At 43.7% G+C, this 25,796-nt stretch overlaps 2 protein-coding genes across 3 annotated transcripts in view; one reads left to right on the plus strand and one right to left on the minus strand.

The window, feature by feature from the left end:
• The window catches only part of slc25a45 (solute carrier family 25 member 45), a 49,048-nt gene extending 42,218 nt beyond the window's left edge, over window positions 1-6,830 (minus strand). The window contains exon 1 of the mRNA XM_062965414.1: window positions 6,637-6,830. The gene's annotated coding sequence lies outside the window, so the exon portion shown is untranslated. The remainder of the gene's footprint in view (window positions 1-6,636) is intronic.
• Window positions 6,831-9,698: 2,868 nt separating this feature from the next.
• LOC100553344 (NXPE family member 4-like) lies at window positions 9,699-25,745 on the plus strand. Of its 2 annotated transcripts, XM_062965419.1 has the most exons (5): window positions 9,701-18,728; window positions 20,879-20,933; window positions 22,918-22,979; window positions 23,125-23,349; window positions 24,476-25,745. In XM_062965419.1, exons 4-5 carry the CDS (start codon window positions 23,133-23,135, stop codon window positions 25,009-25,011), a joined length of 753 nt encoding a protein of 250 aa, XP_062821489.1. In that variant the 5' UTR covers window positions 9,701-18,728; window positions 20,879-20,933; window positions 22,918-22,979; window positions 23,125-23,132; the 3' UTR covers window positions 25,012-25,745. The 2 variants fall into 2 exon arrangements, with proteins under 2 accessions (XP_062821488.1, XP_062821489.1); XM_062965418.1 differs by having other exon boundaries at window positions 9,699-20,933.
• The last annotated feature ends 51 nt before the right edge of the window (window positions 25,746-25,796 follow it).

The following is a 25,796-nucleotide window of genomic DNA, read 5'->3' on the forward strand; positions in this document are numbered from 1 at the left end:
TATGTGATCAGGGATGCAATGTTCAATCGTTTCTCTAGTCTAATAATGTTAATACCCACTTTGAGCCTCTTTTAAGAGAGAAAAGGTGGATATAAATAAGAAAATCTTTTTGTTTTTTGTTACATCATTCAGCACTCCCAAACCTTGCAACAGTTACTGACATTTGAATTATCCCAATAAACATATTTACATAATCTGAAATTTCTCCACGGCCTTTTCCATTCAAGGCCCACTAGGAGGCGCTACAGTGCCACATTTTTGGTGCCTGAAAATTTGGTAAGATGCCCAAATTCTATATTATGTTATCTATTATTATATGTTTTCAAGTCATTTCTGATCTCTGCCAACGAATGCAATTTGATATCACTGTAACTGCCATGGCTCAATGATATGGAATCTTGGGATTTTTATTTCGGTGAGGTAGGGAAGGCAAAAGCCCTTTAAAACTGCAACTCCCATGCGCCTATGCTTCCCATAAAGCAAGAAATCAAGGGGGTATTAATGTGCGTTTTTAAAGACACCTTCCTTTTGGCCAAAGGTCACCTCTGCAAAGTGAGATTTGCTTCCAATAATAAAGCTGCATACAGCTGGCTTCCAAACGGTAAAAATAGCAGGTTGTTTACTTAGCTTGCCACCTCATCCGTTTGGCAGCCAAAGCAAGAAATTCAGGTTATTTTGGCCTTGAGGCAGAAAGGAGCCACACCGCCTCTCCTCACCTTCCATGGCACTAAAAGATAACTTAAATGCTACTGTTATTGTTGTTCTCTCTACAAAAGAGACTCAAGGCAGCTTGCAGTCAAACCAAATGAGATACAGTTTTAAAACCTAAAAATATACAAACATTAAAATAGACTGAAATATCAAAGCTATTAAAAATAAACAGTTAAAATGCTTAAAACAGATTAAAGACAGATTTACAACTAAAACCACAGCAGTCCATATCAAGTTAATAAATAAATGTTGACTTAGGACAACTCTATGCATAGAATTAAAGCATAGACTCCACTTTATGTGCCGCAGCTCAAGGCGATGGGATTCTGGGAGTTGTCGTTTCGCAAGCTTTCCCTGCCAAAAAATGCAGGGTTCATCACCAAACTACAACTCCCAGGATGCCATAGCCGTGAGCCATTTTGGCTCCAAATGCCGTCAAATTGCATCCATTCGCCAGTGCATACACACCCTAGTCTTGTGAGAGCCACATTGCAAAGAGCTGTCTTTAAATCTGAGCTGTCCTTCAATTCTGTTTACTTCCTGTGTATTTTCTGACTCAAGCAACTCAAAGGCACCTCCGTAATGAAGGTTTGCTGCTGGTAAAAAATCAAACCACGCCATCCTCCTCCAGGCTAAGAGCATCTTAAGTGTCACTGGCACATGAGCCATGAGCAAAGCTGAAGGCTTCCTCCTCTACATGGCTGCTATCTGTATTGGGCGTCCCATCATCCACTAATGGGGGAAGATTCCTTATTTTTATAGGATTCTAAGGTTGGAAGAGACCTCAAGGGCAATCCAGTCTAACCCCCTTCTACCAGACAGGAAGGAACCATCCAATCCTCCCTGACAGATGGCCATCCAGCCTCTACATGAAAATCTCAAGAGACTCCAAAGAATTCTGAATCCTAGAGTTAGAAGGTGCACCTAAAGGTCATCCAGTCCAACCCTTTTTTTCTATAAAGGAGGGCACCATCCAATCCCTCCCAACAGACAGCCATCCAGTCTCTACTTAAATCCTCCAAAAAAGAAGTGCTTCAATTGTATTTGGCAACATAGCAGTGGGTTGGACTGGATGGCCTTTGCGGTCTCTTCCAACTCTTAGGATTCCATGACTCTATTAAACAGTCCCTGTCAAATATGATACACTGCCACCAGGTGATCATGGGAATGTGATGCTTATAGAGATTTTAGTCACAAACTGAGAAAGGAACAGGTTCGAGCCATTTTAGGAACAGTGACTCATTGGTCATGCGCCACCTCTTTATCCGGAGGCAGTTGTCTAAACAGGAGAAAACATGTCTTCCTTTCCTCCATCGCTGACTTTGAATCTTCAGCATTGAACTAGTTTCTGCTTTCGGGAGGAGAGACATTGGCCTCTCTTTTCAAAAAGGAAACAAAACAGTAATTTGGACACTTTTTGGAGAACTTGTATATAGATAGATAGATAGGCAAACTTTATATTCCATAGATTATACAATTTGCAAAATCTCTATCCCCTGAAGGCTCTAGAAATTTATCCAGCTTTTATTGCATGGCCCCATAATATGGAATACTGGGATTGTGGTTTGCTTTAGGCCCAAACGCTTTAATTGACGGTGAATCTACACTGTAGAATGAATGCTGCTTGATACCATTCTAACTGATTTGGCTCATGGAATTTGTAGCTTGGTAAGCTGGTAAAACTACAACTCCATAGCATTGAGCTATGACAGTGGTGTTAAGTTAAAGGTAAAGGTAAAGGTAAAGGTTTCCCCTGACGTTAAGTCCAGTCATGTCTGACTCTGGGGGTTGGTGCTCATCTCCATTTCTAAGCCGAAGAGCCGGCGTTGTCCGTAGACACCTAGAATCATAGAATCATAGAATAGTAGAGTTGGAAGAGACCTCATGGGCCATCCAGTCCAACCCCCTGCCAAGAAGCAGGAAATCGCATTCAAAGCACCCCCGACAGATGGCCATCCAGCCTCTGCTTAAAAGCCTCCAAGGAAGGAGCCTCCACCACGGCCCCGGGGAGAGAGTTCCACTGTCGAACAGCCCTCACAGTGAGGAAGTTCTTCCTGATGTTCAGGTGGAATCTCCTTTCCTGTAGTTTGAAGCCATTGTTCCGTGTCCTAGTCTGCAGGGCAGCAGAAAACAAGCTTGCTCCCTCCTCCCTATGACTTCCCTTCACGTATTTGTACATAGCTATCATGTCTCCTCTCAGCCTTCTCTTCTGCAGGCTAAACATGCCCAGCTCTTTAAGCCGCTCCTCATAGGGCTTGTTCTCCAGACCCTTAATCATTTTAGTCGCCCTCCTCTGGACGCTTTCGCCCTCCTCTGGACACATGACCTCCAAGGTCATGTGGCCAGCATGACTGCATGGAGTGCCGTTACCTTCCTGCTGGAGCGGTACCTATTGATCTACTCACATTGGCATGTTTTCGAACTACTAGGCTGGCAGAAGCTGGAGCTAACAGTGGGCACTCACTCCGCTCCCGGGATTTGAACCTGGGACCTTTCGGACTGCAAGTTCAGCAGCTCAGTGCTTTAACACTCTTTGCCACTGGGGCTCCGAGGGTGTTACATTAAGTTAAGTTACATTAATCTAAATGCAGCCCTGACCTATCTTACTAAAATCCAGTTATGCCTTTGTGTTTAATAGTGAAGTTGGATGAGTTTCATGGCCAAATGGAGTTACATTTCTTAGAAATTGGATGGCCATCTGTCAGTGGTGTTTTGATTGTGCTTTTCCTGCACAACAGAAGGGGTTGGACTAGATGCAGTCTCTTCCAACTCTATTACTATTCTATGAAGGCAGGGGTTACGTAATGTTGACTGCGCAGGACCAGTCCTATGACACAACAGAAAATAAAACAAATGTGCATTTATCACAACATTTAGCCTATCCTGGCAATGAAAGAGTTGGTATAGCAATATCTGCATAGAAACCAATGAGTCAGGGAAATAAAAAAAGGAACAAAGGGATAGTTTTAGTGCCTATCCACACACATCGCAGTCTTGGAAATTTCCACTGAGCTCTGGGCTAACGGAAAAAAACAAGATCTGGCTGGCGGCGTCATTCTCCTCCACAGGAACAGGAGAAGAGCTCCCAATGCGGTTATATAACCTGATGCAAGAACCAAACGCCTCTTCCTCGCTGCAAGGACAAGAGGGGGAAGCCACCGCCATCTTCCCCCCCTTGGCTTTACTTTTGCATTGCAGCACTTTTGAAACAATCCAAAGAACGAACAACCACAAAAGGAATGTTGCAAAACAACAAATGTTTCTCACTTTTATCAATCTGCTTCCACTAGCTTTTGCTACAATGTGATCTTCCTTCCTTTTTCCCTTTCTCCTTTCTTTCCTCTTTTCTTTCTTTCCTTTCTTTCCTTCATTTTTTTTCCTCCTTTTCTTCCTTTCTGCTTTTCTTCCCCTTTCCTTCATTTCTTTTCCCCTTCCTCTTTCCTCCCTCCCTTTCCTTTCCTTTCCTTTCTTTTTTCTTTCTTTCCTTCCCGTTCTTTATAATACCAATAATAATAATTATTATTATTATCACAAACTGGACAAGTCTACATAGGGACCACCAAACGCAGCGCCCAAACACAAACCAAAGAATATGAAAGGCACTGCAGACTAACTCAACCAGAGAAATCAGCCATAGCAGAGCACCAACCTGGACACTTGAGAACACAGAAATGCTTGACCACTCCAACAACTATCATGTCAGACTACACAGAGAAGCCATTGAAATCCACAAGCATGTGGACAACTTCAACAGAAAGGAGGAAACCATGAAAAGGAACAAAATCTGGCTACCAGTATTAAAAAACTCAAAAATCAGAACAGTAGATGGGAAGCAACACTCTGAGGGCAGAGGAGCTCCAGGGACGGCTAATGACTCTGAACAAAGGATGCCCCCCAGGCAAGAGACGAACCTTTCCCATGCTAATTAGGGTGATTAACTGCAACATTCACGCTGGCTTCCAACTGATAAAGAACTCTTCTCACACCCTGGACTTCCCACAGATATATATTAACCTTCCTTGCCTAGTTTCTCCATGCCTCACAACCTCTGAGGATGCCTGCCATAGATGTGGGCAAAACGTCAGGAGAGAATACTTCTGGAACATGGCCACACAGCCCGGAATACATACAACAACCCTGTGATCCCAGCCACGAAAGCCTTCGACAACACAATAATAATAATAATAATAATAATAATAATAAGCTTTTATTTATACCCCGCCTCCATCTCCCATGGGGACTCACACGATAACACACAATGGTGCCATGACATATAAGAAACAAGACAGCAACGTATCAAATCAATAACACAACATGTAAAACTAATGAAAGCAACTTCTTTTAAATAGAGATGGTAAAATATGGTCATAGCTATAAGTAAAAGATCCATACAAAAGTTCAGGATCTCAACTGTATTACCTTAAAAGATGTAAGGTGCTAACATAATGGCAATTAGGTTGGCAATTATCTAAACAGCGTGGAACGCCTGCTGAAACCACATTTTTAATTCTAAAAGTGCTTTAATGTAGGGGCTTACCTAAGTTCCCAGGGGAGGGCATCCCAGAGCCGAGGGGCCACCACCGAGAAGGCCCTCTCTCTCATCCCCATCAACCGCACTTGAGACGGAGGTGGGACCAAGACGAAAGCCTCCCAGGAAGATCTTAGAGCCAGCGCCATTTCATAGGGGGAGATGAGATCACGAAGATAGGTTGGACCCGAGCCATATAGGGCTTTGTGGGTAATAACCTGCATCCTATAACCAGCCCCAGTTGGTGATCTGGCTGGCGACCTTTGCACTAGCTGCAGTTTCTGAAGCGTCTTCAGAGGCAGCCCCACGTAGCATGCATTGCAGTAGTCCATTCTAGATGTGACTAAGGCGTGGACCACTGTCGCCAATGATGGTAATGATGGATTCGCCTTCTCTGGAGGTTTTAAAGCAGAGGTTGGATGGCCATCTGTCAGGAGGGCTTTGATTGTGTCTTCCTACCTGGCAGAATGGGGCTGGACTGGATGGCTCTTGAGGTCTCTTCCAACTCTATGACTCCATTCTTATTATGATTATTATTACTACTATTATTAAGCAGAGGCTGGATTGCCATCTGTTGGGAGGGCTTTGACTGTGTCTTCCTGCCAGGCAGAATGGGGTTAGTCTGGATGGCCCTTATTATTTATTTATTTATTTGCGACATTTATATCCCGCCCTTCTCACCCCGAAGGGGACTCAGGGCGGTTTACAAGTATATATACATACAATATATTATATTATAAGACTATATTGTCTCTCCCAACTCTAGGACTTGATGATGATGAGAAAGCAGAGGCTGGGTGGCCATCTGTTGGGAGGGCTTTGATTGTGTCTTCCTGCCTGGTAGAATGGAGTTAGTCTGGATGGCCCCTGAGGTCTCTCCCAACTCTAGTACTTTATTATTATTATTATTAAGCAGAGGCTGGGTGGCCATCTGTTGGGAGGGCTTTAATTGTGTCTTCCTGTCTGGCAGGATGGGGTTAGTTTGGATGGCCCTTAAAGTCTCTCCCAACTCTAGGACTTGATGATGATGAAGCAGAGGCTGGGTGGCCATCTGTTGGGAGCGCTTTGATTGTGTCTTCCTGCCTGGCAGAATGGCGTTAGTTTGGAAGACCCTTAGGGTCTGTTCCAACTCTCTTCCAATTGAATCCTGAGCCTTCTTGATGGAAGGAAACTCTTCTGGTTTGCTAGACTTTTGACAACAACTCCCATCATCCCAGCCAGGTGAGCAGTATGGGCTTTGGGGTGGAAGAATCAGAAAAATAATAGTTCCTCCCACCGTTCCAAACATGAACATTCAGACCCAAGAGGCAACCTAGGCCTCTTTCTTCAGTCTCAAGTATGGAAACTGCAACCAAAAAAAGAGCCTGGAATTATAATAATATAATAATAATCCTTACTTTCTGCTAAACTCTCAAGATATTAAACTCTTTTTTTTTAATTGTCATTGTCCTCTGTTTTCCCATCCAAATAAAACGCTCTCTTGTTTTCTCTCAAGTTCCGGAACTTGCCAGGAAAAGGGAGGGGGAAGGGAGCAGGCTCGGCTCCCGCGCATGCGCGCCGGGGCACTGCGGCACCTGGTAGAACTGGCTGGAACCGGTTTGAGCCGGCTGGATCCGGCTCGCCGCACTCTCCCCCCTCCCATCGAACGCCAAGGCAGGCTCGCGCTGGGATCCCTCCGCGATGCGCGCGCAGCTTCCGCCGCCCTTTTTTTTTTTTTTTTTTTTTACCTCAGCGTCAACAAGGCGGCCATTTTGAGGGCCTAACAACAACTGTTTAACACACACTCCGTTCAACAAAAAGGACACAACAAGCATGACCCTTCTCTCTTTGGAAACGAAAGGACACATTATGCAGTCCTGGTACTGTGACAGAGACGGATTTAAAGCAAGCAAAGAACAAGCTTTGGACCCATGAGGTGTTTTGGATTCCCAGCTCCCACCAACTGTGAGAGAGATCTGTTCAGCAGTGGAACTCTCTGCCTCGGAGTGTGGTGGAGGCTTTGAAGCAGAGGCTGTTGGGGGGGGGGGGGAATTCGATTTTCCTGCTTCTTGGCAGAATGGGGTTGGACTGGAGGGCCCATGAGGTCTCTTCCAACTCTAGGATTCTATGAAAAACAATTCAGAGAAGGCAACTCCATCACCCATCATTCCTGAACGTTTCACATGTCACCGAGTCAAAGAATCAGAATGGTATCGACATTCTGCCTATGGGTTGTTGTGAGTTTTCCGGGCTGTATGCCCATGGGATTACTATTTATGTTTATTTATTATTTATTTATTTACAGCATTTACATTCCACCCTTCTCAGCCCGAAGGGGACTCAGGGCAGATCACATTACACATATAGGCAAACATTCAATGCCTTTTAACATAGAACAAATACAAACAAACATAGGCTCCGAGCAGGCCTCGAACTCATGACCTCCTGGTCAGAGTGATTCATTGCAGTTAATTGCAGCTGGCTTGCTCTCCCACCTGCACCACAGCCCGGGCCTTCGGGAGATGGAGAAGGGTATAGTTATTATTATTACAGTAAAGTCTCACGTATCCAACACTCACTTATCCAACGTTCTGGATTATCCAACGCATTTTTGTAGTCAGTGTTTTCAATACATCGTGATATTTTGGTGCTAAATTTGTAAATGCAGTAATTACTACGTAGCATTACTGCGTATTGAATTACTTTTTCTGTCAAATTTGTTGTATAACATGATGTTTTGGTGCTTAATTTGTAAAATCATAACCTAATTTGATGTTTAATAGGCTTCTCCTTAATCTCTCCTTGTTATCCAACATATTCGCTTATCCAACGTTCTGCCGGCCCGTTTATGTTGGATAAGTGAGACTCTACTGTAATACTGTTCTGGGCTTGTCCCAATGCAAGCTGCCCCTTCAGGAGATGGAGAAGGGTATAAAGTTATTATTATTATTATTATTATTATTATTACAGTAGAGTCTCGCTTATCCAACGTTCTGTATTATACAACAGTCTGCCTTTTAGTGGTCAATGTTTTTATAGTCAATGTTTTCAATACGTTGTGATGGTTTGGGGGTAGATTCATAAATGCAGTAATTATTACATAACGTTACCATGTATTGAACTGCTTTTTCTGTCAATTTGTTATAAAACATGATGTTTTGGTGCTTAATTTGTAAAATCATAACATAATTTGTCGTTTAATAGGCGTTTCCTTAACCCCTCATTTAGCCAACATTTTCACTTATCCAACGTGGTCAATGCTTTTGTAGCCAACATTTTCACTTATCCAACACTGTCAATGTTTTTGTAGTCAATGTTTTCAATACGTTGTGATGGAGCCCCCGGTGGCCTAGGGGATAAAAGCCTTGTGACTTGAAGGTTGGGTTGCTATAATATAATAATAAATTTATTCTTATATCCCGCCCCATCTCCCCGAGGGGACTCGGGGCGGCTCACAACAATAATAAAAACAGTGACAAATTACACATTGTAAAATCAAACATGAAAAGCAGTCATACAATCAATACATACATCACATGTTAAAAACAAGGAGATAAAACAGTTCTAGGCCGAAATAGAGGGCTTCTGTAGCTTCGTGGCAGAAGTATTCAGCAAGGTATCAATAATCATGGCAGAAACACTCTCTAATTAAATTAAATGGGCAGACAAATCAACCCCCAAAAATTAGTCGTCGAAGGCCCTCTGGAAAAGCCAGGTTTTAAGGCTTTTTCGAAAGGCAAGGAGGGTGGCTGACCTGAAGACTGCCAGGTTCGAATCCCACCCGGGGAGAGCGCGGATGAGCTCCCTCTATCAGCTCCAGCTCCATGCGGGGACATGAGAGAAGCCTCCCACAAGGATGGTAAAACATCAAAACTTCAGGGCGTCCGCTGGGCAGCGTCCTTGCAGACGGCCAATTCTCTCACTCCAGAAGCAACTCAGGTTGTTCCTGACACGGAAAATAAAATAAAATCATAACATAATTTGACGTTTAATAGGCTTTTCCTTAACCCCTCCTTATTTAGTCAACATTTTCACTTATCCAATGTTCTGCCATTCCGTTTATGTTGGCTAAGTGAGACTACTGTATTATTATTATTATTATTATTATTATTATATGTTCCCGAAGCATTCTCCCCTGACGTTTCACCCACATCTATGGCAGGCATTCTCAGAGGTTGTGAGGTACACTGGAAAACTATGCAAGGGGGGTTTGTATATCTGCGGAAGGCCCAGGGTGGGAGAAAGAACTCTTGTCTGTTGGAGGCCAGTGTGGATGTTGTTATTAGTCATCTTGATTAGCATTAATGGCCTTGCCAGCTTCATAGCCTGGCTTCTTCCTGCATGACTCAGTTCCCATTGAAGTCTTTCTACACAGGGACAAAGGTACAGCATTGTGTTGATGAGGCCAGGGAATATTTTTCTGTGACATCATGCGGAAGAATCCAGTCACATTCCAGGGAGTGAGCCTGTCCCGGAGTATAAAAGCCCGTCCCAGCCCCTCCTTGTTCAGAGAGGCAGGGAGCGCCAGGCAGGAAGGGAGGTTGGGTGGCTGCAGAGCCAAGATAGACTTAAAAGAAAAACTTAAAATATTAAGTCATCTTTTAAAAACTATAACTAATATTTTTTAAAAGTAGAATAAGAAAATCTTATGCTTCTGAAATATTAATTATAGTTTATAACTTAAAACGAGGCATTAAATAAGTAGCTCTTTCAAACAAGAAGAATATTTGAAGAAAAAGAGAAGAATGAAGGCTAATCTTAAAAAACAGGGAGGAAGTTAGGTGTTTTACCGACGGCAGGCTTAAAAAACCAAACAAGGCAATTTTTAAGCCAAGCAAAAACTTAAAACTAGAGAAAAAGGCTGAAAAATTAGGGGAAAAAATGAAGAGAGAAAAAAGCAAGATCAATTAATGAAGATAATTAATTTTAGGCTATTGAAAAAATTATACTGAAGATTTCAAAGATTATTAAATGAAGATAATTGTAAAGAAATGTTTATATTACAAACTAATTCAATAGGTTTGAATATAAACATGGAAAAGATAGAAAAAATCTGCTTCAAGCAGAAGAAAAAAGTTTGGCTTTTAAAAGGCAACTAGAGAAGCAGTTCTTTAAAATACTTAAAAATAGTTGCTGAAGGCAGAAAAACCAAGATAGTTGTTGAAGGCAGAAAAACCAAGATAGTTGTTGAAGGCAGAAAAACCAAAGTAGAAGACCAGGCTTAGAAGAGAGAAGGGTAGAAGGCAAGCAACAGTAGAAGAAAGGCAAGTAGAAGAGAGAAGGCAAGGAAGGAAAGTAGAAGAGATCAAGGCAGGAAAGAAGAAAAGAAGAAAGGTAGATGTGACCTAGAAGAGAGAAGGAAAGGTAGAAGGCATCATAGAAGAAAAAGAAGAGGAAAAAGGTAGAAGAGGAACCAAAGAGAGAGAAAAGGGGGGAGAAAAGCTTTAATTTGTTGTGCTTTTGGACTAACTAGCAAAAAAAGAGGGGATGAAGGACAATGATACTAAATTCCCCAATGCTTGCAGTCTATAGCTTTTTAAGTTGGTGCCAGTGAAGGTGTGGCGTACTTGAGAAAAGTTTGCTTGCTGCAATTTTGTGGGCACTTGCCCCCCCAAAAAAGGACTGTGTTTGGATAGGCTCTTGCTAAGGAGAAGGGAGGTGGTGGGGAAGGAGCTTCCGAAAAACCATACCCGAGGATTCAGATCGTAAACTACGTGGCATGAGGAAAAGGTGGCATTTGTGGCGTCCTGTTGCGGAGATAGAAAGAGAAGCGTTGGAAGGTGAAGGGAGAAAAGAAGGAAGGCAAACCAGCAGATCTCCTGGGAGGAAGAAGCATAGCTATAGAAGGCCGTAGAAAAAGGACCCAGGACCCCTTTGAGGAGGAGGAGGAGGAAGGGAGAAGGAGCGAAGACCTGCTTTGAAGCAGTTGGTAACATCCCATCAGAGGTTTCTGGTCACCTTCTTGTCTGTCCTGGGGTTTCTTTTTCCTTGGGGAGGGCTCTGGGTGTCGCAGGTCTTTTTCCTTGCAGGCAGAAATCGTGGTCTTGTGCTGGGAAGCAGAAAAAAGAGCCGTCTTCCTGAGGTTAGAAGTGCTGCTTTTGCCCTCCTGGTCCCCCGAGAGGTAGCTATAGGCCTTATGTGGTTCTAAGGAACGCATGGGTTGAGTCGAGGAGAGATGCAGCCAGTGGACACAAACCAGCAGGAAAAGAGGAGGAAAAAATAAGGGTGAGACTCAAAGGGTGCCCCATTGTAGCCTTTAGAGGGAGATGGGGGGTCCCCAATCTTGTTGAGTTTTTGTTCCTTCAGGTATGTACATGCATAGCCATATTTGTAAGCCAAGGGAATCCTTTTAAGGATAGATCCAATGATAAAAGGCAAAAAAGAGGACAAATGTGTTGAAATCTTCAGCTTTGAGGAAGAAGGGAGCCCTTTGTTGGGTCCTTTTATGGAGCAAAAGGAAGAACAGGAGGGGAACACAAACAAGCCCAACCCAAGAGGACTTTTCCCCCTTTTAAAATGCTAAGTATACAGTGGGAGAGTGTGATTTAGTGTTGACGGGGAGGGCGGGAGGGTCAACCCCAGCTTCTTTCCAGCCTCTTTGCAGGTACAGTAGCGACCCCTGGTTTAGCAGAGTGGTCCCGCAGGACTATGGCGAGATTCTGGCAAGCGAGGAGAGAGAGCCTAAAATTGGAGATTGTATTTGAGACGTCTCTATTTTCAGCAGAGCTGGCAAGCTAAGTGAAAAGGAGCGAGATCTCATGCGGTTGGTGGTTCCGTGTGTAACGTTGGGTAATGCTGGGGCCGGGTAATGTTTGGGCCGGGTGGGCGTTGGCATCAGAATAACACTGCTCTCTGATTCTTTCTCCAGGAAACCCGTAAGGTTAGGCCTGGGGGACAGTAAGAACACAGAGCTTCTAAGCCTGGATGGGCAAGTAATTCCCAACACTGCACCAAAAGGTGTTCAGTACAACTTAGTTCTTAAAAGAAAATGCAAAGGCATCAGAAAAGTCCCTTTCCAGCTGAAATGCTGTTACAAAGTAGGTTTAAGATCAGTTGAGCTGCCACTCCCACACCCCCTCTAAAGGGGAGGAGAAGGCATGCGGATTTGGGATTTCCAGTGAATGATGGAAAAGGGCTGTTGGGCTTAGGCAAGTGTTGTTAGGGTGGGGTGGAAACATTGTACTTCCGATGCAGTAGCCTGTGGTTTTCTTTTGGCCTTTTTTTCCAGGTACTTAATAGCCTTAAAGGCTTCAGGGAGAAGGAAGGAGCTTATTGAGCCTGGTGGTGTGTGAGTCCTTCTGATGGTAGCTTGTGTAATGTAAATTCAAGTAAGATCCTGCTTTTGATTGTTTCTTCTTGTAAATGAGTCATGGAGCCAAGGAATGACGTATCTGTTGACACCTATCTCTTGTGTAACCGAGTCTGTAACCTACATAAATAACCAGGCAAACTGGTCACAGCAGATGTAAGCCGCGCAACGCTGACCATTAAAAGTGAGCAACCTGTCTTGAATGCACTTAGCTGGAAATGTCTTTTGTCTTGTGTGGGGCGGGTCGTGTGGGGCACAACTCTTGTCTAGACCTTTTTCAGATCCGTCGCCTAAAGGCTGGCCTCTCGAAGCCTGAGAAAAAGTATGGCATCCCATAAGCGGAGGGAGCAGCTCCTTGGGAATGATAAGTAAAAGGCAGAAAATGTCCTATGGCCTCTTGTTTGATGGAAAAAGTACCAGATGTAAAAAGCAATGCAAAAGCCAGGCTCATCCCGGAGTGGGAAAACCCAGCAAATGCCCTAAGCCAGGAACAGGCAAAATTGGAAATATGGATTGATTGAGGAATTGAGAGAAGTGTTAAAGCAAGGAGAGCAATGCCATTTCTACAGTATGGTCTTTAAGTTGAAAGAATCTTCAGGGAAAAATTCAAAATCAGCAAAGATGCTTTCTACTACTACCCAAATCTGTGATGTGAATTATTCCTAAATATGCATGGAATGAAGGAGAGAGGAGAGAGAATAATACAAAGTGATAAAATGTTGGATCGGCTGTCTTGCTGGATTGGAGAGGTGGAGGAGGAGGAGGAGGCTTGTTCTGTGTTGTTTGCCTCAGACAGGTGCTTGGCCCTACTAAGGAGCAGAGGTTGGCCTGCCGTCTGGAGCTGTCTAAACCGACAAATATCCGTGACAGATAAGTGACCCACTTCTATGAGATTGCATGTCAGGGAAAGCTGGGAAATGCTGTTTTCAGGGTTGGGTTGACAAGCTTAGGAGCCCCCAGCCAGCCATTGCATCACACACACACACACACACTGCTTATCTTGGGGTGTGCTGGGTTGCCTGGAGCACCCGCCCCCTTGCCAATCTCCCTGGCCTTGGTTGCCTTGTGTCCATTTTATACATCCAGCTCACTTCATGTGAGGCTGAGGAAGATGCCCAGTGGGCTATGTCCCCCCCCCCCCTTTGGAGCCTGATAAATACTCAGTTACTGATGCTTGTATAATAAAGTTACATAATGGCTTATAATACTCCCTTGTGACACACAAAGATGCCACAAAGTTGCAAAGATGTAAGAGAGGAAACACGCCTTAATAATAAAATGACTCACATTTTGAAAGAATAGGAAGTGCTGTCTTAATTATTATTATTATTTTAAATAAAAGTTGTATTTGTGAATGGTCCTGGGGCGTTTTGGCAGGGTGGGGGGCATTCTTCTCGATCTTTCAGGCACTTTCTTCACGAACCACGTGGTCTTTATTGGACAAGAGCAGAAACTGAGCAGAAGATTTGATTCTCTAAATAAGGCAGGAGTGACTTTGCAAAGCCTATTTTCTTCCCTTCCTCATTCCGCTGAGATCCAAGTGTAGACCCAGGCATTTGGCAGCATAGAGGCATTGTAACTAAGGAAAATGATGTGTATATATACATATATATAACCAAGGGATTTCTAAAATGCTCAAAACTAGACCAGAGGGGGGAAAACACTTTAAGCAGCTTGGGGTAAGTAATAAATATCTTTATGTCTTCCGGCCCAAGAAATGCTCTCTTCCAGAGCTTGAGCCTCAGTGAATTAAGCAAGGCCAGACCTAAATTGATGGAGGATTTTGTTAGTCTCCTTGTCTGTGTCTGCATTTAACTTGAATTCTGTGCTCACCAAGTCTGCCTATTGAGGACTCCGCATGCCCCTTCCATCTGCTTGCATCCATTTCCTGCTGCAGTGCTTGTGGTTCCATCTCTCCCTAGCTAACATTGGGCTGGGGGTGGAAGTAAGGGGGGCAACTGTTGAGTGTTTTATTTCAGAGGCTCCATCCCATAATGGTAGCTGCTAGCTCATCTCTTGTGAAGCTGTCCAGAGCTGATTCTCCTTCTGTCACCCCCTCTGTGCCCATGCGCATCCTACCAAGGCCTACCCAGTGAGTTGCACTTCTATGTATAACAAAAATAGTGATTTTTTTATCTTCTACGTATAACAAAAACTGATTTTTATCTCCTAACGTATAACAAAACGTGATTTTATATAAGCCAGCTGGGGAGGGGGGAGGGCTGACCTGTTTTCTAGCTCTTCTTGTTTTGCAGACCCGAGATAACACTGCCTGAAGCAGATCTGTTCAGTTGGCAAGTAACATGGTGCCGTGTGCGTAGTCTGCTTGTGCAAAGCATATGATGAATCGGCTTTTCTCTTGTGTGGAGTAGTGATTGTTGGAGGAGAGAAACCCCAATGCCTGTGGTTTGAAAGGAACTCTTGGATTTAAAAACCTTGCTTTGTAAACGGTCCTTGTATGAAAGGGGTGCGTTTGTGTGCCGCTTTAGGTAACCTAAGTTCTCTTGTTCCTCTTTGGCAAAGTGGGGAGGAGGGGGGCACTGAAGCCTTTAGTTTCTTCCAGATGCATCTTGAGATCACATTCACACCAGAAAACAAACCTGAAAGCAGTTCTGCCGGCAAGTTCCCCATCACATTTGATCACCTAGCGACTTTTCTTTAGTGCACTGCTTTTGTGTTGGGGGCGGGGTCTCTCCTTGTCTAGTTTCTTAACAGTTGCTCCAAGAACCACCTGACCTTCCAAACAAAGCCAGCTCTTCACGTTCAGCCACAGAAGTCACCCACCTCCGTAAGCACAGTGGCATCATTCAGGATCTCTTTTTCTCTCCCCACTTCCTTTGGTGTTATACTTGTGGGGGGGAGCCCCTTGTCTTCTCGAGATTGCTTTCCACAGATCAGGAGGGGAGGAGAAAATGCCCGACACTCAAGGAGTTCACACGGCAATGGACAAAAAGAACAGGTGAACCATCTTTTCTCTCTTTCCACACCAAGCGTAAGATGGGAAAGGCTTTTGGGGGGGGAGGTTTAACATTGCCTCCCTGTTCTGCTTCCTCAAATTCAGATTTTTGACCCCAGCTTCATGCTGATCTGTGCCATTCAGACTGTTTTCACTTATTTAACAGGTTGGGTTGAGATCCTTGGCGTCTTCATGGCAAGAGGATATCCCCAGCTATGCTTTATTTAAAGCTCTTTAGCCTCGGAGGCCTCTTTCAATAGAGGAGACCAACAAGCCTTAAGCTCTCTGGCCTCCTTTTCTGGTCAATGGCAATTCAGTTGGAAGCAGAACAAATACTAATTTTACCAAAAAAAAAATACAGTATACCCACACAGTGCCCCTTGCAGTAACTCTGCCTAGGGCAGGCAACAATGGCCAATCCATAATAACGAGGCTTATAGCCGTGATGGTCGTAATCTTTGCCTCACGGTCTTCCATTGGCAATGGATAAAAGACCAATGTTGAAAAGGGAGGAGGGCAGGGATTGTGCTGCAACCCGATTTTTCTTGCTAAGCGTTTTCCAGGAACGTAGCTCAGACCACACAAAGCACTGACTCCATAATACTAAAACCTGGATCCTGCCCGTGCTGCTGTTCTCAAGGTAACACATTTAAAATGCCCCATTTCAAACTAGATTTGGTAAATGGCTGTAACTTAAGCCTGTAACTCTTCCCTTGGAAACTAAACAGTTGAAGGAAGGTAACTTTAACTTAACTTTTGAAGGTAACCTTAACTTTTGAATTCTCAGAGCTAACCCCCAATATACTGATAAGTGCTCAGCAGAGATCTCATTTCTAACAAGCCTAATGTTCAATGTTGTCTCTTCAAATAACATGGCTAAGACAGTATATGACTTGTGAGCTGGGGATGCTGGGGTGGGTACTACTTCACTGACTTAGCCAGCCTTTGTGAATTGTGTGTCAGACGGCTTTTGGGGTGGATGTCTGCAACTGTCTGCTAAGATTCTTTCAGGTCGCAATAAACGAAGGTAGAGAAGTGGAAGCTTTATGGAAGAGATTTCATCCTAATTCCAAAAACAAATAAACAAATAAAATGAAAGGTTTTCTTTTCCTGAGAGAACAATCTTGTTTTCTCAGGTTTTGCTTTTCCCCTTGTTGCATTGCCCAAAAAAAGCAAAAGACGCTGGTGGTTGGCACTCCTGGCTTCCGGGACGGGGTTCAAGTCCCTGCGGTGTCCTTGCTTTCCTCAATGCAACTTTGGTGGACTTCTAAGGTCCTGCTGCTGCCAGAGGCATCAACACTAGTTTTGTTTCATACTGTTGTAATTGGTTGCTCTTTTTCTGATTCAAGATTCTATATTAAGAAAAAGACCAGCACCAAGGAACTGCAAAATTTGGGACATAATGCTCTGAGAGGCCCAAGTTTGTATTGTCATTCTAAGATCACACTGTTACTTTGATGGTTGGAAATAAAGTTTGGAGTTACTTGATCTGCATCTTGTATTGTTCTCTTCATTTATCTTTTCTCCCAGTTTGGGACTAGGGTGCATTGAATAAAAAACCAGGGGGGGGGGATCTGAGATCCATACTAAGAAGCCACATTCTATTAATGTCTTTTGGTTTATAAGGTGTATAAATAAAATTTGGGAATTGCAGCCTTGTAGGTATTGGCTCCAGTGTGGCCAGCAGTGAGGAAGGCTTGGGAGGTGCACACAAATTGCAGGAAGAGATTTATTTTCTGAGGAGACCATATGCATGTATCTATAAATATGTGTAACTTCAGAATGGTATGCAACAATAAACATAAGCAAATCATCTGACCTTTTAACCTTTTTGCAAGACTATATAGATAAAACATGGAATGTTTGCTTAATGCCTTGAGAACTGAGGAATCGTCAAGTTGGAAGAGCCGTGCCCAAGGGTCATCCAGTTCAATTCCATTCTGCCACATGGGAAAATATAATAAAATCACTCCTTACAGATGTCCATCCAGCCTCTGCTTTAAAACCCTCTCTTTCCACCTCCTTTGCATTCTCATTGTTTCACATCTAGACCTCTGAAACATATTTCAGACTACGTTTTCACCCATTTCCACTTGGGTAGGAAATCCCCAAATTAAACCCAATTGCTGTAGGTTATATTTCAAAGGAACAAACCTCTGTCAAAAAAAACCCCCAATGGAATTCATGGCCTTCATAAACTGACAGGTAAATTGCAGGCACAGACACACACAAAATAGCATAAGGCCTAAATACCCTAACCAGATCAAGGATAATTCTAAGCAGCTGGCCCAGGTTAGTATTTGAATTGGAGAGTTCCAATGCATACTTTGGTGATGTTAGCTATATTTCAGAGCAAGTAAATGGCAAAACCACATAGGAAAACCCAGTGAACCCACGTAGTCACCTTAAACCCACATGCGACTTGAAGCGTCCCCCAAATACCCTAATGTCCACAAAAGAATCTTCTCATGTCTTATCAAAGGTGGATCTGCTGTTAGAAAGAACCCAACTGCCAGGTGTGCCAGGAACCCCTTTGCGATGATGCGCAATGCGTGATGGAAGGATCTAGCACATCTACTGTTGTGACTCCGTCCCTCGTACATACTGGTCCGACTTTCCAGCAGTCCAAGGAGGTTGAGATAGAGAAGTTGGGAGGAAATTATTATTAAAGGAGGATTTGACACATTATTTAAAAGAGGGAAGACTGTTGAGAACCCTACAGAGACCTTTAGGTTCTATTACATAACCCTAACTGGCCACAAGCCGGTCAACCAAACAGAAATCTATAGCTATTTTTTAAATACCTAGAGAACATAAACAATGTAGTCAATGCTCAGCTGTAGGTAATCGACACAAAATAGAAACATAAGGGAAGAAAATAAGGCCTAAATAGGGTCAGTAAAGCTGATGAGATTTTCCAAAAATCCTCGACTCCACCAAACCAGGCTGATTTTGAATGCCATTTATGAATGCCATTTATGGGGCTCCTTATATGAAACAAGTTCAAGATGGGGAATCCTCTAGCATTTTCCCTTAAAAAGTGATAATTTAGTTTAGATTTTGTGCAAAGTCTCACTATTCACTGTTGGTTGTGGCGGATCTGTTCCTTGAGCATAAAGGAGGAGATCTTTGCCATCTCCTCCTCCCCCAAAAAAGAGATGAGATTGAAAAATAAAGCTTTCTTGCCTCTTCTCTTTGGAGTTATTGTCGTCCTCATCTACTATTTCCACCAAATGGACGTCAAGGTAGGAATCCATGTTTTCTGTAACATTTATGTACAAAACTGGTATTTCCATTTCCTCCAACTGATGTATCTCCTCTGAATGTGACAGTAGGACTCAAATAAGTTTGTGAGTATGTGTGTGTGTATAAACATAGTATTGAAGAAAAATTGAAAATACGTTACTTCACTTAAGCGATCCCTTGTTGTCTGAGTATGATGGCCTTCCAAGTGTACTTGGCGATGGGTACGTAGGTGACTGTGGAGCTCTATTCTTGACCCACACGTTCTTCCACAGTGAAGGCTTTGGATACCAGGTGGAAGGCGTTCCCGGTCAGGGTTGGCTTGACCCGCCTTCCTCTTGACATGTTTCTCCCTTTTGCCTTCCATCTGTGCCTCTTCAAATTCCACAGCACTGCTGGTAACAGCTGACCTCCAGCTAGACCGCTCAAGGGCCAGGGCTTCCCAGTTCTCGGTTTCTATGCAACCGTTTTTAAGGTTAGTTTTAAGGCCACCTTTAAATCTCTTTTCCTGTCCATCAACATCCCATTTTCCATTCTTGAGCTGGAAGTATAACTGCTTTGGGAGACGGTGATCGAGCATTCGGAGAACGTGGCTAATCCAGCGGAGTTGATGGCATAGGAGCATTGTTTCAGTGCTGGCGGTCTTTGCTTCTTCCAGCACACTGATATCTGTTTGCCTGTCTTCCCAAGAGATTTGCAGGATTTTTCGGAGGCAACGCTGATGGAATTGTTTCAGGAGTTGAGTGTGACGTCTGTATACAGTTTGCGTTTCGCAGGAGTACAACAGGGTTGGGAGGACAATCTATATATATAAAAGAGTGATGGCATCAGGGCAGCGGAAAAAACAACAAAACTACAGGCCCCCCAACCTCGAAATTTGACAACACAACCCATCATCCACGGCTCTAGGTTGATACAACAAAAACACAAAAAAAATAAAGTCCTAATTACAGGGAGAGGAATAATAGTTTTTATCCAATTGCTGCCAGTTAGAAGGCTAAGCTCCGCCCACTTGGTCTCCTAGCAACCCACTCAGCCCAGGGGACAGGCACAGTTAGGCCTCACTTAGGCCTTTTTCACAGATTATCATACTTTAACTGGATTATATGGCAGTGTAGACTCAAGGCCCTTCCACACAGCTATATAACCCATTTAGAATCTTATATTATCTGCTTTGAACTGGATTATCTTGACTCCACTGCCATATAATCAGTGTGCATACTAAACATAAAGACTACTATACAACAGACATTCAATACCACCACTAACTCAACAATTTCTCACCAACACCACCAGAAAATGCCACAGCAACGCGTGGCTGGGCACAGCTAGTAGCTTTATAAACAAGCACTTTGGTATCCCTACAGATGTCCCGATTCTCAAAAACTCTCTGCTTTAATTGCAAAAATGCTGCACTCATAGAGCTCAGACAGTGTTGCATTTCAGTGTTGATGTTGACTTTTGTGGAGAGGTGGCTGCCAACGTAATGCAAATGATCAACGTTTTCTAATGTTACACAATTAAGCTGTATTTCTGGCATTGCAGAGGAATTGGCTGGTGACTGCTAGAAGAGCACTTTGGTTTTTGCGATGTTCAATGAGAGGGCGAACTTCTCCTATGCTTCTGCAAAGGCGTTTAGAGTGGCTTGTAAATCTTCTGAATGTGCACAGACTATCTTATCATCAGGAAATTGGAGTTCTATAACGACCTTGGTTTTGGCTTTTGGTCTGCCATCTGTCTGATATATGATTTCCGCTCCAGTGGGAAGCTTCCCATAAACAAGATGAAGTATCATAGTGATGAAGATGGAAAATAAAGTTGGGGCAATAACACATCCCTGTTTGACACCTGAATCCACCTTAAAAGGGGGAATACATCATTCAGAAGTTGGCCTATCCGCTTTCTGGACACCACTTAAACCACTCGATGCTATGGGATCGCGGGAGTTGTTTTTTTATCAGGGTACCATGATTCTACCAAACTTTCAATTAGGGTATAACTAAATTATTTTGTTCACCATTATTTCTAAAGACAAAAGGGAACACTAGAATATGGATTTTTGTTTAACCAAATAAAATGCCTTTTTCTTCTGAATAACCTGCTACTGTAGCATTGTGAATGTCTTGTGTTACTTTTTCCTTGCATGCTCAAGAACATTTCCAGGTTCCGAGTTTTCATGAGGGATGGAGTCGCTGCACTAGTTTTGGGTAAGAATCTTTTCCGTTTTCCTAATCTCATCCAGAAGAAGCAAACTCTATTTATTTATCTATCCCAGGCATGGGCAAACTTTGGCCCTGCAGGTGTTTTGTACTTCAACTCCCACAATTGTGGAAGTTGAAGTCCAAAACACCTGGAGGGCCAAAGTTTGCCCATGCCTGATCTACCGTTATCTATCTAATCATTATTCAGAGTTTTGTTTTTTTAAATCCTTCGATCCAAGATGGCAGGAGCAACGTTTCTTCAAGTGGAGATGCCGCTCTAAGCCAGACTCAGACTCAGACTCAGGTGAAACAGACACGAAAGGAGCAAGAAGTCCAAGAACTGGTGGCCAAACTGGACCGGCACTTCCCCTGGGTGCCTCTGGCTGACCTCAGCACCATCTCCAGTGCTCGCATGAGCTGGGCCAGCTTACTGAACCCCAAGGCGTCCTACTGTTTTGGGGAGCAGCTGATGTTTCAGCTGGACATGTTTGACCACTTGGGACGGAAGAAGCAGCATGGAGGAGACTTCTTGAGGGCCAGAGTCTTCTCGCCAAACCTCAAGGCTGGAGCCACCGGGAACATCCAAGATTATGGCAACGGGACATACTTGGTCCGCTTCCCCTTATTCTGGGAAGGGAAGGTGAAGGTCTCCATCTCGCTCTTCCATCCCAGTGAAGGAGTTTCAGCGCTCTGGGCGGCAAGGAAAAGAGGCTACGACAAAATCGCCTTCATGGGCACCTTCTTGAATGGAACGGCCATGGTTTCAGCCAAATGTTCCTTGGAAAGAACCCCAGAGGCAGAGCTGTGCGAATATCTAGACCGGCGCGACCAAGAGGCCTTCTACTGCCTGAAGCCCAAGAACATTTCCTGCCAAGCCTTCATCCGGCTCAAATGCTCCAACACCAATGTCTCCTACCTCACTTACTTGGAGCAGAGTCTTTTTCAGAGGTATTTGTCCTCTGGTTTCCCCTGATGTTAAGTCCAGTCATGACTGACTCTGGGGGTTAGTGCTCATCTCCATTTCTAAGCCGAAGAGCCGGCGTTGTCCATAGACACCTCTAGGTCATGTGGCTGGCATGACTGCATGAAGCGCCGTTACCTTCCCGACGATGCCGTATCTATTGATCTACTCATATTTGCATGTTTTCGAACTGCTAGGTTGGCAGGAGCTGGGGCTAACAGCGGGCGCTCATTCCGCTCCTGGAATTTGAACCTGGGACTTTTTGGTCTGCAAGTTCAGCAGCTCAGCGCTTTAACACACTGTGCCACCAGTTTCCTATAGAAACCCTCAAATGCAGTGGGACCTCAGTATCCCTGGGGTTGGGGTCCAGGACACAAATTGATGGTTGTAACCCTTTAAATACAATACAAAATGGAAAAACCAATAGATGTGACTATTAGATACAACATGGAATGGCAAAACCAAGGTTTAGAATAATAGAATCCTAAAGCTGAAAGGGATCCCCTCCAAGGCCATCCAGCCCAACCCCAATCTGCCAGGCAGGAAGACACAATCAAAGCCAGCATCTGCATCATAGACTCCTAGAGTTGAAAGGGATCCCCAAAGGCCATCCAGTTCAGCTGTGTTCTGCCAAGCAGGATACCCTCTTGATAGATTGCCATCCATCTGTTCTCCCTGTCCATATATTTCTTGAATTCCACATAAGTTTCCCTAATGTGTTTTGGAAAAACTTTTTTAGAAGCAGGATATTTTCAAGCCATGGATGGTCGATTTATCATGGGTACCTGATAAATCACATGGATTTCTTAGACAGGTAATACCCAAAAATGGTTTGGTCAGCTGCTTTCTCCAAAACAGAACCCCCAGTGTTTTGTATTTGTTGGCAGTTGCCCATCCAAGAACAAACCAGGGCTCATCCTGCTTAAATGCTCTTTTGGTAATGTCTGCCTTGTTATCATCCCAGCAACTCTTCAATCAATCTCTCTCTCTCTCTCTCTCTCTCTCTCTCCCCCCCCCCCCCCCCCGAAGGCCCAAGATTGGAGTTGAAATCCCTAAAAAGTTTGGAGTGATTCACGTTTTACCTTGTAAAAGTGAGTATTGGGCATTCTGACACCTAGTTAAAGCGGTGTCAAATTTATGTGGGTTAAACACACATCCAAGATGGTTGGCAACGTTCATCCGGGTAAGCCCATAAACACCTTTGCCTTCTATTGTCCCCCATTTCCTTTTTGCCAGGTGAGAAGATGACCCTGAAATCTAACAAATGCCCCCTTGGGATGAGCTCCCCTTCACCCAGTGGCTTCTTCTGGCAGAACCAATGGCACCCCGTTTTGTGCACTGTGTCCAGTTACGACAACATGAACCATTTGATGAACACCTGCCTGAAAGGGAAGCTCATTTACCTCCTGGGAGACTCAACGGCGCGGCAATGGCTCGAGTTTCTCACAAGGAATGTGCGCTGTATGTTCACCCTCAGACTATCACTATAGTACTTTTGCCTATGGTTTCTTGTTACCTAAACCCTCACTGCACCCCAATTCTGTTTTTTTCCAATATTAGGATACAGATAGATAGGGCCCAGAAGACCTAAGCCTTATCTACACTGACATATAATGCAATTTAGCCGCATTGAAGTGCATTGTAGGCCAGTGTAGATGAGGCCCTAGAGCAGGGATCCCCAAACTAAGGCCCGGGGGCCGGATGTGGCCCTCCGAGGTCATTTACCTGGCCCCCGCCCTCAGTTTCATAATATAATATATTGTATATACATATAATGTTTATAATAATATTATAATGTAATACAATATAACACTAATAATAATACCATATAATAATATTAATTATATATTTTATATTACATATAATATTACTAATAATATTACAGTATAGTGGTATATTTCAATATAGTGATATATAATGCTAATATTGTGCTATGCTAATAATATAATATATTGTATGTACATATAATTTGTAAGCCACTCTGAGTCCCCTTTGGGGTGAGAAGGGATACAAATGTAGTAAATAAATGCAGTAAATAAATAAATAATAAATAAATAAATTTTAGACTTAGGCTCGCCCAAAGTCTGAAATGACTTGAAGGCACACAACAACAACAACAACAACAATCCTAATTAACTTGACTATCTCATTGGCCAGAAGCAGGACCACACTTCCCATTGAAATCCTAATAAATGTATATTGGTTAAAATTGTTTTTATTTTTAAATATTGTATTGTTCTTTCATGGTTGCTGTTGTTGTTTTTGCACTACAAATAAGACATGTGCAGTGTGCATCGGAATTTATTTGTATTTTTTTTCAAATGAAAATCCGGCCCCTCAACAGTCTGAAGGATTGTGGACCGGCCCTTGGCCTAAAAAGTTTGAGGACCCCTGCCCTAGAGAGGCAGGAAAGAATAGCCATACCTTTATTGCAGGCATGGCCCAACTTCGGCTCTCCTCCACAATTCCCAACAGCCATTGAAGTCCAAAATATATGGAGGAGGGCTGAAGTTAGGCCATGCCTGCCTTATTAGCAGTTTCTTCACTTTCATGGCTTGCCTTGATGTTGTGTCTCTTCTCATCACAGCATTTCGATACCTCGATACCCACGGATTTGGGAAGCAGTCGAACCTGATGGCGGTGGACCTGGGCGCAAATGTCCACATCAAGTGGATCAAGCACCACCACCCACTGATCACTACCTACGAGTACTTGACGACGGACCACGACTATGTGGCCCGAAAGATCGACCGCCTGGCGGGGGACGCCAACACGGCGCTAGTCCTGGCCTTGGGGCAGCACTTCCGCCCCTTCCCCATCCAGCTTTTTATTCGGCGGATGGTCAACATACGGGAGGCTATCCAGCGCCTTTTCCTGAGAAGCCCACAGACTAAAGTGGTCATCAAGGGAGAAAACACACGGGAGCTGGACACAGATGTTGAGCGCTTTGGGGACTTCTATGGCTTTGCTCAGAACCTTGTCCTGCGGGACATTTTTAAGGATTTGCAAGTGGCCTTCATCGATGCCTGGGACATGACCATCGCCTACGGCTCCAACCGGCTCCATCCTCTGGATGACATAGTTTGGAGCCAAATCCGGCTGTTCCTCAACTACATTTGCTGAAGCAGCTAAAGGCCAAAAGGCAACGTGTCTACACTGTAGAATGAATGCGGTTTGGAACTCCCATGGGTCAAGGCTATGGGATCCTGGGGTTTGCAGTTCCATGAGGCACCAATTCCCTTCGGCAGAGAAGCCACAAGACTATGTGCAACTATAAATCCCTTAATTCTGCAGTATTGGGCCACAGCATTGGAAGTGGCATTAGGCTGCGTTCGTTCCACAGTGTAGATGAATCTTTAAGTCAAAGCAAACTTAGAAACTGTGGGATCTACCAAAATTGCCAAGGACAAACAGAAATACACCACAATAAAAAATAAAATGAAAAATACGGGCTGCATTTGGGCACATCTATACTGCAGAAGTAATGCATCTTGAGGCCACTTTAACTGTCCTGGCACAAGGCTATGGGACAATGAGATCTGAAGTTCTATAAGACCTATAGACACCAATCTACATCTTCCAGGATCCCGTAGCATTGGAGATAAAGCGACCTCAAACTGCATTAATTCTACAATGTAGACACACCCCAAGTTTCCAACCTAAAAAAGAAGCTTCTTACTATGCTACCCCCTTATAAAAATATATAGTGTAAAGATAAACAGTATAGATAGATTATATATATATATATATAAACATACAGATATACAGATTACAAATTAAAATAGATTGAAGCATCTGTAGGCTTTCCAGCAACAAACCTCTCGAATCCCTGCCAGAACTAATTTTAAAAAGGGGATGTCTTTTTAAATCCTGGAGCCCCGCCCACCGAAGCCCCACCTCTTTTTATC

Source organism: Anolis carolinensis, unplaced genomic scaffold (assembly GCF_035594765.1).
Source record: "Anolis carolinensis isolate JA03-04 unplaced genomic scaffold, rAnoCar3.1.pri scaffold_14, whole genome shotgun sequence".
Taxonomy (NCBI): Eukaryota; Metazoa; Chordata; class Lepidosauria; order Squamata; family Dactyloidae; genus Anolis; species Anolis carolinensis.